The sequence below is a fragment of the Ursus maritimus genome, unplaced genomic scaffold (genome assembly GCF_017311325.1).
Source record: "Ursus maritimus isolate PB19 unplaced genomic scaffold, ASM1731132v1 scaffold_19, whole genome shotgun sequence".
In the NCBI taxonomy this organism is placed as follows: Eukaryota; Metazoa; Chordata; class Mammalia; order Carnivora; family Ursidae; genus Ursus; species Ursus maritimus.
In genome coordinates this window covers 42,244,086-42,258,092 of record NW_024424341.1, presented here as the reverse complement: position 1 = coordinate 42,258,092, position 14,007 = coordinate 42,244,086, and the positions used below count along the sequence as shown (strand labels likewise).

The window sequence follows — 14,007 nt, the reverse complement described above, 5'->3', positions numbered from 1 at the left end:
TTACAAATTTCCTCAGCTAAATGTCCATATAAGGACTTGTACATCAATATTCGCAGCAGTATTGTTTTTAATATTTAGAATTTGGGGGAAAAACATGTCAATTCAGATAAAGGGGCAGCTCTTTCTGCCCACAGGTCCTGTCCCTGTGCTTTAATAGAACAACCATTTTGTACACACACACAAATAAGATAAAGGAATAAACTGCAGTATATCCATAGAGTGTAACTCAGCAATAAAGAGAATGAGCTATTTATACACACAATTCTCAAAATAATGTTGCATGAAAGGCAATGGACAGCAATAACTTCTAAGGTTCCACTTAAGATTCTAGAAAAGACAAATTTATCTATACTGAAAGTAAATCAATGGTTGCCTATGGAAGAGATGGGAAGTATTAAGAAAGGCACTGAGAGGGATTAGGAAGGGCCATGAGGTAACTTTAGGGGTGGCTATTTCCAATACAACGGCTGGGTGCTTTCTTATGTTTATACATATATTAAGGATTACAAATTGCACATTTTATATATGTGCAGTATATGGCCTGTTGACTACACCTCAATGAAACTATAAAATATGATTCCACTGCAACATCTGAGCCTCCCACTTCTACTGGAAAACCAGATGAGCATCAATATAGTGACTCTACCTTCTCCCTCCAAATGCCTTGTAAAAAGAACCTCTTCCCCAGCAGCAAGAAAAACTGGCAAGCAGTGAAAGCTATTTCCAAGTTGAGTCACCAGAAGCTCTGCTTGGTCACAAGATCTACATCCTTGGACCACAATGTCTATCCCAGCGTTCTTGCCCATGCAGCAAAGACACTAGGTATAGAGCCCAGGGAGGTACAGAAATTGATAAACTTTACATTCTTTGCTCTGCCACTGACCTTGGTCATAGAGTGACACAGCCCTGGAGAAGCTAAGAATTCCCATGCATCCCCATTTCATACAGCCATAGTGACAGGAACGTTTGTGGAGGTCTTTTTAAAAAGGGCACATCCACTCTCATTTGCTGCAGTCTCCCCAAACACAATTACTCACACCCAGTGTTTCTGTACTAATTTTGTTTCCTCCCTGGGATGGTAAGTCTTGCAGCCAGACTTGGGTACCAGATCTGATTCTGGCCTTCGGGGCATATGCACTTGGTAGGCCCTCAGAAACAGCTTCCCCTCAACAGAGCTGTAAAATATGGTACATATGCTGGAAATAAGATACTCAATCCATGCTGCTCCCACACATATCGAAGGCTGTCACAATCTTCCTCAATACCATCCTCAGGGGGATGTCTGGGCCCTCAAATAACTCTGAAATCCAGATGAAATCAGGCCCATAAACCCCTGCACTCTCACCTAAGCAGCTGTTGTCAGCAACACCAGAACTGGACTAAGAATGGTTCTCTGCCAACCTCCTCTTCCATCTGAGGCACATGAAACTGGAGCCCCCCCACACACACTGTTTATTGCTTCAGTTTGGCAGGGCCTAAGAGTTTTCAAATCATTTCAAACAGTAAAAAGAAAGTCCAAGATTAACGATGGCTTAAATAATAAGAAGGTCTTTATTATCACAGACACCAGAGCAACATAAGTAGTAGTCCAGGTAGGGTGACTGGAGGCTGGAAAATCTGTCACAAGTACCACATGAGACCAATAATGTCCATGAAGAAAGTAAACCTTTTCTGTAAGCCAGAACACAGCTCAGATCCTCTTGGATGTACAGTAAGGTCCACACCTTTAATCAGTCAGTGGGGGAGGAAATGAGAAATCCCATTTAATTCAGGATTCTGGTAATTCCCTCCAGGGACTGGAGAGTACAAAGTTCTACCTTCCCTGAGGATATTATGGTAACTAAACTGGTAGAGATAAGATGGTTTCAGTCACAAGCACTGAGTGACAAATCTGTCAAGGACCTGTCTGAAAGTGCAACACAACCCACGAACACGTCCCTGTACCTGACATTCATAAGCTATCTCCCTGGCGTTAATGCTGATATACGAGGATCAACATCTGTTTGATGTCTTCCTCCCAAAGGATAATCACAGAGCTCCTCTCCCTATGAGTCCCGTTGCTACGTTGAAAGCCATCCTAAAGCCTTCCTGCAGTGTGAACTTTCTGGTGCCGAATGAGGTGGGAGCTTAAACTATAGGCTTTCCCACATTCATTGCACTCATATGGCCTTTCTCCAGTGTGAACTTTTTGGTGCCTAACAAGGTGGGATGTTCTGATGAAATCTTTCCCACATTTGCTGCACACAAATGGCCTTTCCCCCGTGTGAACTCTCTGGTGTGCAATAAAGTCAGAGCTTCGACTAAAGAATTTGCCACATTCGACGCACTCAAAAGGCCTTGCCTCAGTGTGAATTCTCTGGTGTTTAATGAGGGTGTATTTGTGGCCAAAGGATTTCCCACAATCACTGCAAACATACGGATTTTCTCCAGTATGGATACTCTCATGCTGAACAAGTGTGGATTTGTGTCTGAAGACTTTCCCACAATTGTTGCACTTGTAAGGCCTCGCTCCATTGTGAACTCTCTGGTGTACAATTAGGTTGGAGTGATGGCTAAAGTATTTTCCACATTCACTACACTTGTAAGGCATTTCTCCAGTGTGAATTCTTTTGTGCTGAGTAAGGTTGTCTTTGCGGCTAAAGGCTTTCCCACATTCTTTGCATTCATAAGGCCTTTCTCCGGTATGGATTCTCTGGTGCTGGATAAGGGTTGCTTTGCGGCTGAAGGCTTTCCCACATTCACTGCACTCGTAAGGCCTTTCTCCGGTATGGATTCTCTGGTGCTGGACGAGGGTGTCTTTGCGATTGAAGGCCTTACCACATTCGCTGCACCTGTAATGCATATGTCCACTGTGAGAGGCCTCCCCACTCTCGGTGCTCCTTGTCTTCTTCTTGCTGTGACTGGCCTTTTGCTGGTGACTGCCCAAACTGGCCTGGAAGTTCTGCTCCTCCTCACATGGAAAAGGCTTTTCTGACAGGTGAGGTTCTTCACAAACTCTATAGTTCTTCACAAACAAGGTCTTGCCTTTGTCTCTTCTTAAGGGTTTCTCTACATTGTACTGCTTCTGGTGCTGAAGAAAGTTTGCACTGAACCAGAATTGTCTCCCACATGCCCCACATTTGTAAGGTTTCAGTCCTTGGCGTGTTTCCTGGTGTTCATCCAGGTGCAAGATATCTTTCAAGATGGGGCCACATATGTCACAAGGGTGAGCCATCTGGGCTGATGAACCTGCCTTGGAAATACTATCATGTGACACTTCTACAGAAATGCTCTGCTCTGAAGGCGCCTCTTCATCCTCCACTGCACACCAACAACCTGAAGGCAGAAAAATGGTGTTGAAGTGCATGATGACTTTGGTGCGAAGGGGCAACCCCATCACAAACGTGTCTAGTATACCCAGGATTTAGTCCATGGGGGTGTTGGCAGGATGCAGATTTGGCATCAGGTTAAAGAAAAAGCTGCTGTGCAATACTGGGCCTCAAAGGGTGACAGAATGAGGAAGCCTTCACAGGGGACAAAGACACAAGGATGGGGTGTAGCTCAAGAGAGAACCTGCAGGCAGAATGTCCAATTTATTCCTCTGCAAATGATTTTTAGAAGGGCCTTGGCTACTGGTGAGGACTGTACAGAAATGTATGTCTAGGCCCAGAAAAATCTGATGTAAAATGAGCAAGTGGTATTCAAGAATCATTTAAGGATATATGTACATCTCAAGACACATTAGCATTGTCCAACACAGGAGAGCACTGCAGAAGGAGCAGTCGAGAGCACTGGTGAGTGGGCATGGACAGCCCTGGGTCGGAGGTCAGAACAGAAATGACAAGTGTGTAGAGTGTCCAGAACGAGGAGAAAAAGACAGAAATAGGTACGGTCTATAACCTAGGCACCAAACAGGAGTGGGACCAGGACAGGCTTCTGGTATTATTTGAACCCAGCCCTGACACTGTCACACCGCCCCAATCTCCCACTCACCAGGGCCTGTCCACGTCCCTCCTGCCATGGCTAGAGTCATGACCTCTCAGTCAGGCACTCAGAGTTCTTCCCCCTGCTAAGTTCAGGAACCATAAAGGATCTGGAAAAAACAAGTCACAGAGGAAAGACAGTGCAAGTAGGAAAGCAGTGGCCCAGAGCAGCCCACCCACAGGAGATTAAGACAACTAAATACTACAAAATGAACATCCGAAATGTCTTGCAGGATCAGCACACTGGACCCCACAGCAGTGACCATGATGGCAATTCATAACACAGGTAGGTCCAAGGAAATGCCAATTATAGGAAAGGGGCAGAGTCCAGAGTACAGAGGTATCATGAATGTAGGCATAGCCATACAGCCAGGGAAAGGGCAAGCAGGGTAGTCCACTGGGCTGACCACTAGACTCCTGACCCTCAAACCCTTCCTGGCAACACTTTGGGGCAACAGGGGCTGGGGAGCATAGGAGTAAAGGAGGCAATACAGAGCAGAGCCCCAACACCCAGAAAACCTATCTTAGTGAGGGGAAAAAAGCAGTGCCCATGGGCAGCTACAAGAGAATGGCAACCTCTGAGGGAAGAAAGAGTAGAGCACAGCCCAGAAAACTGGGGTATGTGGGGTCTTACCTGGGAAGACCGTAAGCACAAAGCATAGACAACACTGCGTTGTGACACACCTCTCTGGGCCTTATTAAGCAGCCCTCACTCCTCCCAAGTGAAATTCACAAACACATCCCTGAAAGTCACATGACCCTGTACAAAGTCAACAACTGAGCACAGGGGTAGCAGCTCTCCCCAGGACTCCTGGTCTACCCACCACACATACACTTTCCTCCCCAGCTCCCCAACTCAGACCAGATACCAGGCCCTTGTAACTGATGCCTACTCACTTTCCCCATTTCCTAGTGATCATTTTGTCCAGCCTAGAACAACAGGCAGGGGACAGAGAGACACTTCTGCCAGCTAGTTCCCCTGGCGTCTAGAGATCATGCCTCTCATACAAATTTGAGCTCAGAATTCTCCCTAAAGCCCCCAGGCTATGAATTCAGATTCCGTCTTCAAGACCATAGCTCCCTCCTGTCTATGGATACCCACAACACAGGTGTCTCCCACATGCAAATCTGCACATTGCATCCAGAGAATTCTTGGTTAATGCATCCAAGATCACATCTGGCTCCAGTCGATGGTCCCCACTGCCATCTAACTCTGAACCCACCTTTTAAATCCTCCCTTCCTGTCCCTAGTCCTTAATTCAACTTTAGCAATCCAGAATGAAATACAGATAACAGACAAACCCAACCCCTTCCCACTTTACTGTCATATACTAAGGATGCTATACTCTCAACAATCACGGGCTTAACATGTAATACTAAATTCTCATTCAAAGCCCACACCCACCATCCTTCTACCTCAAGCACAGTTACTCTGCCAGCTGACCCAATTTGTCCCTGAGCTCATCTACCAGCTTGACTGAAACTCCCCACATCCCACCAAAGGCCACCATGAACACCTGGGAAGCACACAGAGGATGGAAAGCACCTGCTTTGGCCTCACTTTCATCTCATCTCTAATACTACTCTACCCCAGCATCCATCTCGAGTCCAAACTCTCTGGAAGACTTCCCCACCTGCCAGGTCCTACTCTCTCCCTCCACCATGGACACTAACCTCCCTTTTTCTATCTCTTAGGTAACTCCTATCCCACTCTGCTGTGTTCAGACCCTAAATGGCACTGCCACTATGACATAAAGGTTCTCTCTATGAATCTAAGTAAGTAGTTCTACTCTAATCCATATACTGACTGCCACCTTGTGGACTTGAATCCCGCCTCTGAAATCCAAATCTGTGTGCACAGCTGTCTACCTGTACCTCCACTCAGATTCAACATGGTCAAAGCCTAAGTCTTGATATTACTTCTGAAAGTTACTCCCACCACCAACTTCACCATCTCAATTGAGGATTTCTTCCATCCTTATACTTTCTCAGGCCAAAAACTTTGAGAGCTATAGTCATCCCTGACTCTTCCTGTTCTTTCTCTCACCATCCACATCAGAAAATCTGGTTACCCCTACTTAAAGAAAAACAAAAAAAAGGACCAAAATCCAAGCATTCATCCCTCACTTCCAGAGCAACCAGTCTAGTCCAGCCATCACCTACAGTGCTCCTTCCTCACCCCAAAGTCCTTTTTTCACTATGCAGCCAGAGAAAGCCTGTTAAGACCACAGTCAGAGAAAGCCTGTTAAGACCACTCCCTCCTCTACTCCAAATCTTCCCTGGCTCCCACCACTTTCAAAACAGAAGCCCAGTTCCACAAGCTGCCATTCCAGAATTGAATCCTGTCCCCTTCTCTCTGATCACGCTAGACATAATGGAGACCTGAGGCTCCCTAAACACTCCTGCTTCAGCCTCAAGTGATGTTTTTGCACATGCTGGTTCTTGTGCCTGGGGCACTGTTCCACACTTCATCCCAGTGCACTCAATTCAAGGCAAAAGACCGTTAGTAACACCAGCATCCCCAAGCTCAATGGCAAGTAGAAGGGTACGTAAAGACTCCTAAGACACCACCATTTGCCCTACTGGGTTGCCAAATCATGGGCAAGTGGAGCGTGATGAATGAGGCCCTGCATACTCTGCACTCACCTATGCAGAGATCCTAAGTGCTTCTACCATCAAAGCAACCTGGCAGAAAGGAGGATCTGAGAGTGGCAGGTTACCAGAGTGGGGTATCATGGACTGAACTATTCCCCTAACTCCTGCCCTGCCCCTTGGTGAGGATGATTTCTTAATGTCTAATCTCAGATACTAAGACCTTAGTGTTGTCTCCTATCAGATGTGTGTCCATGAACAAAGATGTGTTGCAGTGTCCTCATCTGTAAAGCAGGGATAATAGTGGTACCCACCTAAAAGGGCTACTGTGTGTATCAGACTGGTAAGTACATGTCAAGGATCCTTGAATTAGCTTTTACTTCCCACAACCTTCACGTTTTTCCAAATGTTTTTGGAGCAAACGAAGGGATATGTTTTTATTTCAAATATGTTTTTAAGCTTTTAAGAAAATGTGATATTTTGGGGTGCCTGGGTAGCGCAGTCGTTAGGCGTCCGCCTTCGGCTCAGGGCATGATCCCGGCATTTCGGGATCGAGTCCCACATCGGGCTCCTCCACTGGGAGCCTGCTTCTTCCTCTCCCACTCCCCCTGCTTGTGTTCCCTCTCTCACTGGCTATCTCTGTCAAATATATAAATTAAAAAAAAAATCTTAAAGAAAAAAAGAAAATGTGATATTTAAGACTCATCATAATCAAACCCTTAGAGGCAAGCACTTCAATGAATTACTAAGCATTATTAATATAAACTTATCATATCTATACATTTCAAAAAAAAAAAAATCTTAAAGAAAAAAAGAAAATGTGATATTTAAGACTCATCATAATCAAACCCTTAGAGGCAAGCACTTCAATGAATCACTAAGCATTATTAATATAAACTTATCATATCTAAACATTTCAAATGTTTAACTGCTTGTGTGTATCTGCCAAGTGTGCATTAATCCTTTCACCAAACCAGCCAACCTGGCACATACTCATCTGAAGGCGAGCCTGCTGGCAGCCTTTCATTAGAGATGTTCATATTCTCTCTTTACCTAAGAGTTGGGGAACTGATGTACCAGGACCCTAGAATGGGCTGAGGCTGACTTTTCCTGTGTTCCACAGGCAGTGCCTTTGCTGAATCCACAGAGTGGCAAATCTATAGCACCTCACACCTGCTTCTGCATCTCAGGCCAGGTCCTTATACCTTACAGCCCCCTCCTCCTGCTGAGACCATGCTTCTTTCTGGAGGGAATGAAGGATGTCCACCCCTTCTTCCCTGCCCTCCAATCTCTCACCTTAAGGACTACATAAGATAAACACTTCCTTCATATTCTTCCCCCAAATCTGATCTCCAGGCTTCAACCTGAGGCCTCATCCCTCAGTGGTCTCCAACACAGCTCCCTCCCCAGAATTCCAGACCTGCATGGCCAGATGCCCGTGGGACACTTCCTCTGTGCAACAGCTTGGCTTTACCATGTCCAAAATGCAATTCCTGATTCCTTCAAAGGAGCTACCTGCTCCAACAGACCCATTCTCACTGAAGTTCATGGGGGGAAAAAGGAAACAAAACTGTTTACGCCCTTCACTTTCTACTTTACATACAGACATTATCTGACACAGCAAGAAATCCTTTAAAATCCCACTTCTTCACCTCCCACCTCCCCGCCACAGCTCTGGTCCAGACACAGCACTGCTGGAATCTGTTGCCTCCTCACCGGCCTCCTTGCCTCCACGCTCATCATCCCACCCTGCTGTAATCTATTCCCCCGAGCCACATCACACCACGTCATAGTCCTCCACGGCTCCCAGCGTCCTCGCCTCGAAGGTACGCAACTCACCCAGCCCTCCCATGCAGGGCTACCACTCGCCCTCTAGACTCACTGCAAATACGAGGACCCCGGTTTCCTGAATCCTCCCCGCTCAGTCGCACCTCCAAGCCTTTGCTCGTGCTAGTCGATCGGCCAGGAACACTCCGACGGCTCATCACACCGGCTGTTAGAAATTAAGATTCACCCCACAAACACCCCCGCGGCCCACAACACTGGAGCCTGGACTGCAACGACTTCAACAGGCGCCCCTCATTCGGGGTTTCGTGATGCAGAGTGGAAGACCGAAACGCTTCAAAGTCTGGCGAACAAAGTACCCACCTACGCAGGATCCATCACCGCGGCCGCCGCCATCACAATCTGGACCACACGGAGCCGTGGAGTCCCAGGTGGGGATCCACGCACCACCGTCGCTTGGCCCTGGCCAGGGAGCCTTCGCGGGCGCTACCACCGCCAAGCCTCTCTGCAATGGGCACAGGGTCTCCTCCCGTGCCTTCCCGCTTTCCTCACTCTGAACCAAACCAGTGTTCCCAAAGCTCCGCTCTGAGGGTTCCACCAGGAGCGGACAAAATGTCCGCCGCGAGGAAGACGCCGGAAGTCCCGCCCAGACGTCTTCCCCGGGCTTTTAATAGCGCCGCCACCGCGCGGCGCAGAGATTTCTGGGTAATGTAGTGTCCCTGAGCAATCTGCCCTAGTGACTGGGGACTTGTCCCCCGCAGGGGTTAGGCAGCGTGGTCCCGCAAGGGACGCTGGGAAATGGTGCCTCAAGGCTCAAAGGACGGGGCGACGCTTCGGTCCTCTTAAAGAGCCCGCGCCCAGGTTCCGTGCGGTGTAGTCCGTTGGGGGTGGGTCCAAGAAGTGTTTGGAAACATTCTTGTAGAATGAGCACATCATGTGAAATATCATTTTGAGTCTACTCACAGTCCGCTCGTATTTCCTTGCTGGTTTTTAAATCCATGTAGATGGAAGCTTTAAATCGGTTTGGGGCGCTTTGGCTGGGACGGGGACCGGGGATCAGGGGTCAGGTCAGCGGACGGGGCCTAAGGAGGATGCCTTGGAGGGTTATGCAGCCGACGAAGGCACTTTCCTGTCGGTGGGGGCGCTGATGGAGGCCAATCCAGGTGCAGCGCCCTATAATTCAAGTGATCCTTCTTAGCCCAAAGCTGAGATATATTGATTTCCCTCTAGGAATATGCCGCCTATCTGAAAAGGACCATTATAAATGCTTTTTGATGTGCCAGGACTGGTGGCAGTAAATGTGCAAAGGTGACCATATGAACCTGATGAGGGAACGGAAGGCAAGCTGAAGACAAAGCAGAAGCTGACACCCTGCAACCCCCTCCCCCACCATGGGATGTATGTGACATTCCTCAGGCACTCATGGCTGCCCTAAAGGACAAACAGTCCTTACTACCTATAGCCCATTGACAAGTCCTTGAAACAGGCACGGTGACATTCCTCTAGGAACTCAGCTGCCTCGATGTTAATACTGTGCTAAAGGCAAAAGGCAGTCCTAGCCTGACCCCCTCCCCTCCCCCAAGATCCTGTAAGTCTACTTTAACGTATAAAAATTCTTTTGGAAACTTCCTTTATCTCTAACCCCCAAGATATGTATTGGCAATCATCCCCCAAGCATATGGCCCACCGATATACATCTGAAGGGTCTCATGACTCAGGTTTTATTAGACAGTGATAAATGACCTTTTCCCAACAACAGTTAGCCCCCTCAAGGTCCTGGAAACCTTGCTTCCAAAATTCCTTAGAGACTTATGCTATCCCTAACCCCCTCCCAGCTTGAGGTTATATAATGGGCCATCCCTCACAACCCTGGGGCAGCAGCTCTTTCTGCCCACGGGTCCTGTCCCCGTGCTTTAATAAACCACCATTTTGCACCAAAGACGCCTCAAGAATTCTTTCTTGGTCGTCGGCTCCGGACTCAACCCCACTGAACCTCACGTATATTCACCCGTACCTCATCAAACCCGGAAATAAAGACTTAGAGCATCAGGATCTCATTTCTTTGCTAAGAAGTGATTTTCACTTCACTTGCAATTACAGGGACAGTGTCTGAATTGGAAGTTGAGATTATTTTTGGTAAATGATGAAGAAGAGGAGAGGGAGAGTGAAGGGAGGGGAAAGAGGAGGAGGGAAGGAAAGGAAGCAAGGAAGGAGGGAGGAAAGAAAGGAAGGAGGGAAGGAAAGACGAAGGAAGGAAAGCAAAGAAGGAAGGAAAGAAAAAGAAAGGGAGGAAGGCAAGGAAGGAAAGGAAGAAAGAAACATTTATGAATTGTTTAAATTACTGAAAGCTATTAATAGAATTCTGTGGTTACGCACAGATATACTCAAATATGGCTCCGGGGGACATATGACAAGTGAAAAAGGTTAAGTGGTCAGCAAAAATTGAATTGGAGACATCAAAGTCTGAGAAGTGAGAGAATGAGGCTGAGCGTACGTGGGGGCTGAAACACTGACTATAGCAGGGTTCAGTCTCCAAAACGTAATTTCTTTCCACTCTTGAAAATGCTGAGTATCTACTTTGAGGGAGAATTAAAACATTTAGAAGTGCTGCCAGAGGGCAACCCACTATAGCAGGGTTCAGTCTCCAAAACGTAATTTCTTTCCACTCTTGAAAATGCTGAATATCTACTTTGAGGGAGAATTAAAACATTTAGACCCTCTCGGGTCCCCTCCCTCCTTGGGAGCTTTGTACTATCACTTAATAAACGTTGCTTTGCTGCCCACCAAAACCAAAACGAACAAAACAAAAAAGTGTTGCCGGAATGATGAAGATGAACAAGAATACTGTAATACCATGCCTATTCATGGCCCTAATAAACATTCATTGAACACCTACTGAATTTCAGGCAGTATCTTAAGTGCATGGAACAAATTTGAAAATAAGAGACAAAGACCCCAGCCATCAAGAAGCTTACACTCTACCGTATTCAACAAAGAGAGAGAAAGAAATACGAAATATATACTGAATTATGTGCAGTGTAAGAATGTGGTAGGTACAATAGAAAAGAGAAAAGATGAGGGCGCCAAGAAATGGGGTATGAGACGTAGTATTATATAACCAAGGGAGGCTGATTTGAGCCCATGTCTTAGTTTCTAAAGGTGACTTAGTGACAACATGGATAGGTCAATGCCATTGAGAGAAAAGTTTAATGTCACCGTTTCCCTAGAAATGAAAGGCTTAGCATTACCACAAAAGGCCACAGAGGGAACACCAGGTTTTGTTTAGCCCGCAAAAGCAGGAGCCAAGGGAAGGCCTAGCCCTGAGACTTTATTGTGTTTTCTACAGGAAAGGCAAGGCAGGGCAGAGCAAACAGCTGAGAACTGGCTAATTTGATTAACTCCGGTGTGGGTTTTGGGTTATAGAGGTGGTCCCTAGTTGCCTGTATATGGCCCTCGGATGATTTAAGGCAGGCGATTTTCTTCAGGAAACACTTAAATGGTTCAACATTCCTAGGTAATGGAACTCCCCATTTAAGGTAAGCCACTGGGTGCTTATATAAAACCTTGAGCCCATGAAAACTATTAATACAAGTTAGACTCCCTAAAGAAAACGTGCAGATTTTCAATTGGAGGACAATGGGCTAACGAAGAAAAAGAACAGCTCTTTCTATGAGACACAATGTTTCTCGAGTTTACTAGAAGCCGGAAATTTATCTCATTATGATTTATCTTTCATAACAAACAGGTTGCTTAAATATATTGGATTAAAATGATATTTAGATAATTTAGGTACATGTTTTATTTTTATATACATTAAACTGTATTTTACATGAGATACTTTCAAAAATATGATAGAGGTGCCTGGGTGGCTTAGTCAGTTAAACGTCCAGCTTTTTATTTCAACTCAGGTCATGATCTCAGGGTCACGAGCTCAAGCCTCATATTGGGCTCTGCTCTGGGTGTGGAACCTGCTTAAGATTCTTTCTCTCTCTCCCAACCCCTCTCTCTAAAATAGAAAAAATATACATATAACAAGTAAAAAGAATTTTAATACAATTTTAGTTATAGCATAATAGAAATACAGAATTGTACATTTAGCCACATATATATTTTTAATAATCAAACATTATATTTATGAAGTTAGTGATAATAAAAGTAAAGTGATTTTTTAAAAAGATTTTTATTTATTTGTCACAGAGAAAGTGAGCACAGCAGGGGGAGCAGCAAGCAGAGGAAGAAGCAGGCTCCCTGCTGAGCAAGGGGGGGGGATGTGGGACTTGATCCTAGGACCCTGGGATATCATGACCTGAGCTGAAGGCAGATACTTAACCACCTGAGCCACCCAGGCATCCCAAGTGATTATTTAAAGAAGGAAAATAAAAGTGAAATAAAAACGGAACTCTTTGAGAGTTTCCTTTAAGTAAAACCCAGGCATCCCAAGTGATTATTTAAAGAAGGAAAATAAAACTGAAATAAAAACGGAACTCTTTGAGAGTTTCCTTTAAGTACCAACAACTGACAAAATTTTCTAAAAATTAATTTTATTTCATAAAGAATAACATTCAAGATCTATTAAAGAAAACCAGAGCTGAACAGCAGTTAAAGCAGTAAAACAGGTTTTAATCAGAAACTGTTGTAATAGTGGAAAAGAGATCTCAGTATAGAACTTGGCTCAATTCCAAATATAGCATGAACAACTAGGGGTTCATAGCCAAGAAGCAGTGTGGGGGTCAGTGGATGGAAAAGTACTAAGAGGAAACCTCAGGGGTGTGGGGGATTCTTGCTGAAAGCAGGCAAGTGTGATCAGTACCAACTGGGGGATAGTAGGATGAGCAATTTGATCAGATATCAAGGGTTGTCAGCTATTAAGCGGGGATGGATTCTGGCTAAACCAACTTAATAGGATTCTTGCTAAAACTGGGCAGTGCAAAGATGGGCACAGAAGTCCACATGTTGAGGTCTAGTTGGGAATAGGATTCTGAGGAACCTGACTAAAGTTGGTCAAGGAGAGACTCTCAGCTTTGACCCCTAAATATTACTAAATTGGAAGTGCATTATTTTACCACTTATTTTTTAAATGAAAAGATACTGTAGACTAAGGTAAAAGAGTGCTAAACTATAACACGTACTAAATTTTAATTATTTTTTATTTGTTTATCATAATTTTGATTATTTCACTGGACAAAGATTCTCAGAGATCCATGATCTTTCCTATGAAAGGTTTTGATCATTGACATGACCGCTAGAACCTGCCAGAAGATATCACCTACTTTCCGGCCTCGCCACCTTGTATACCACATACTCTTAGCTAAACATCATGAACTTCTTTTCATTCTTTGAAGTCCTCCTGTGTTGTACCAACTTAGGGTATCCCCAGTCATTTTCTTCTCCTTTGCAACACTTTTCACTCAATAGGCTTTAACAATGCAATAAATCTTTTGGATGTCACTTCAGAGTTTGAATCAACAGTGAGTTTCTGCTCCAGAACTCCTGAATACTGAAAATCTCCCCTGTGTCATTATCATTACTGCTGGATATTCTCCAATGAATAACTTATGCAATTTTAGAAAGTCATTGTCATATTTACTCCATGTTCATTTTTGGCAATCATATAAGCGGTATGAGGCCAGGGTTATTTTTGCTGTTATTCCATACTGATCCCTATGTG

At 45.2% G+C, this 14,007-nt stretch overlaps 1 protein-coding gene across 1 annotated transcript; it reads right to left on the bottom strand.

Moving 5' to 3' along the window:
• Positions 1–1,532: 1,532 nt before the first annotated feature.
• ZNF134 (zinc finger protein 134) lies at positions 1,533–8,842 on the bottom strand. The gene is made up of 3 exons (XM_008706516.2): positions 8,703–8,842; positions 3,973–4,072; positions 1,533–3,315 (listed from the first exon to the last, which is right to left on the bottom strand). The coding sequence occupies exons 2-3, from the start codon at positions 4,010–4,012 to the stop codon at positions 2,078–2,080; spliced, it is 1,278 nt and encodes a 425-aa protein (XP_008704738.1). The 5' UTR covers positions 4,013–4,072; positions 8,703–8,842; the 3' UTR covers positions 1,533–2,077.
• Positions 8,843–14,007: the final 5,165 nt, after the last annotated feature.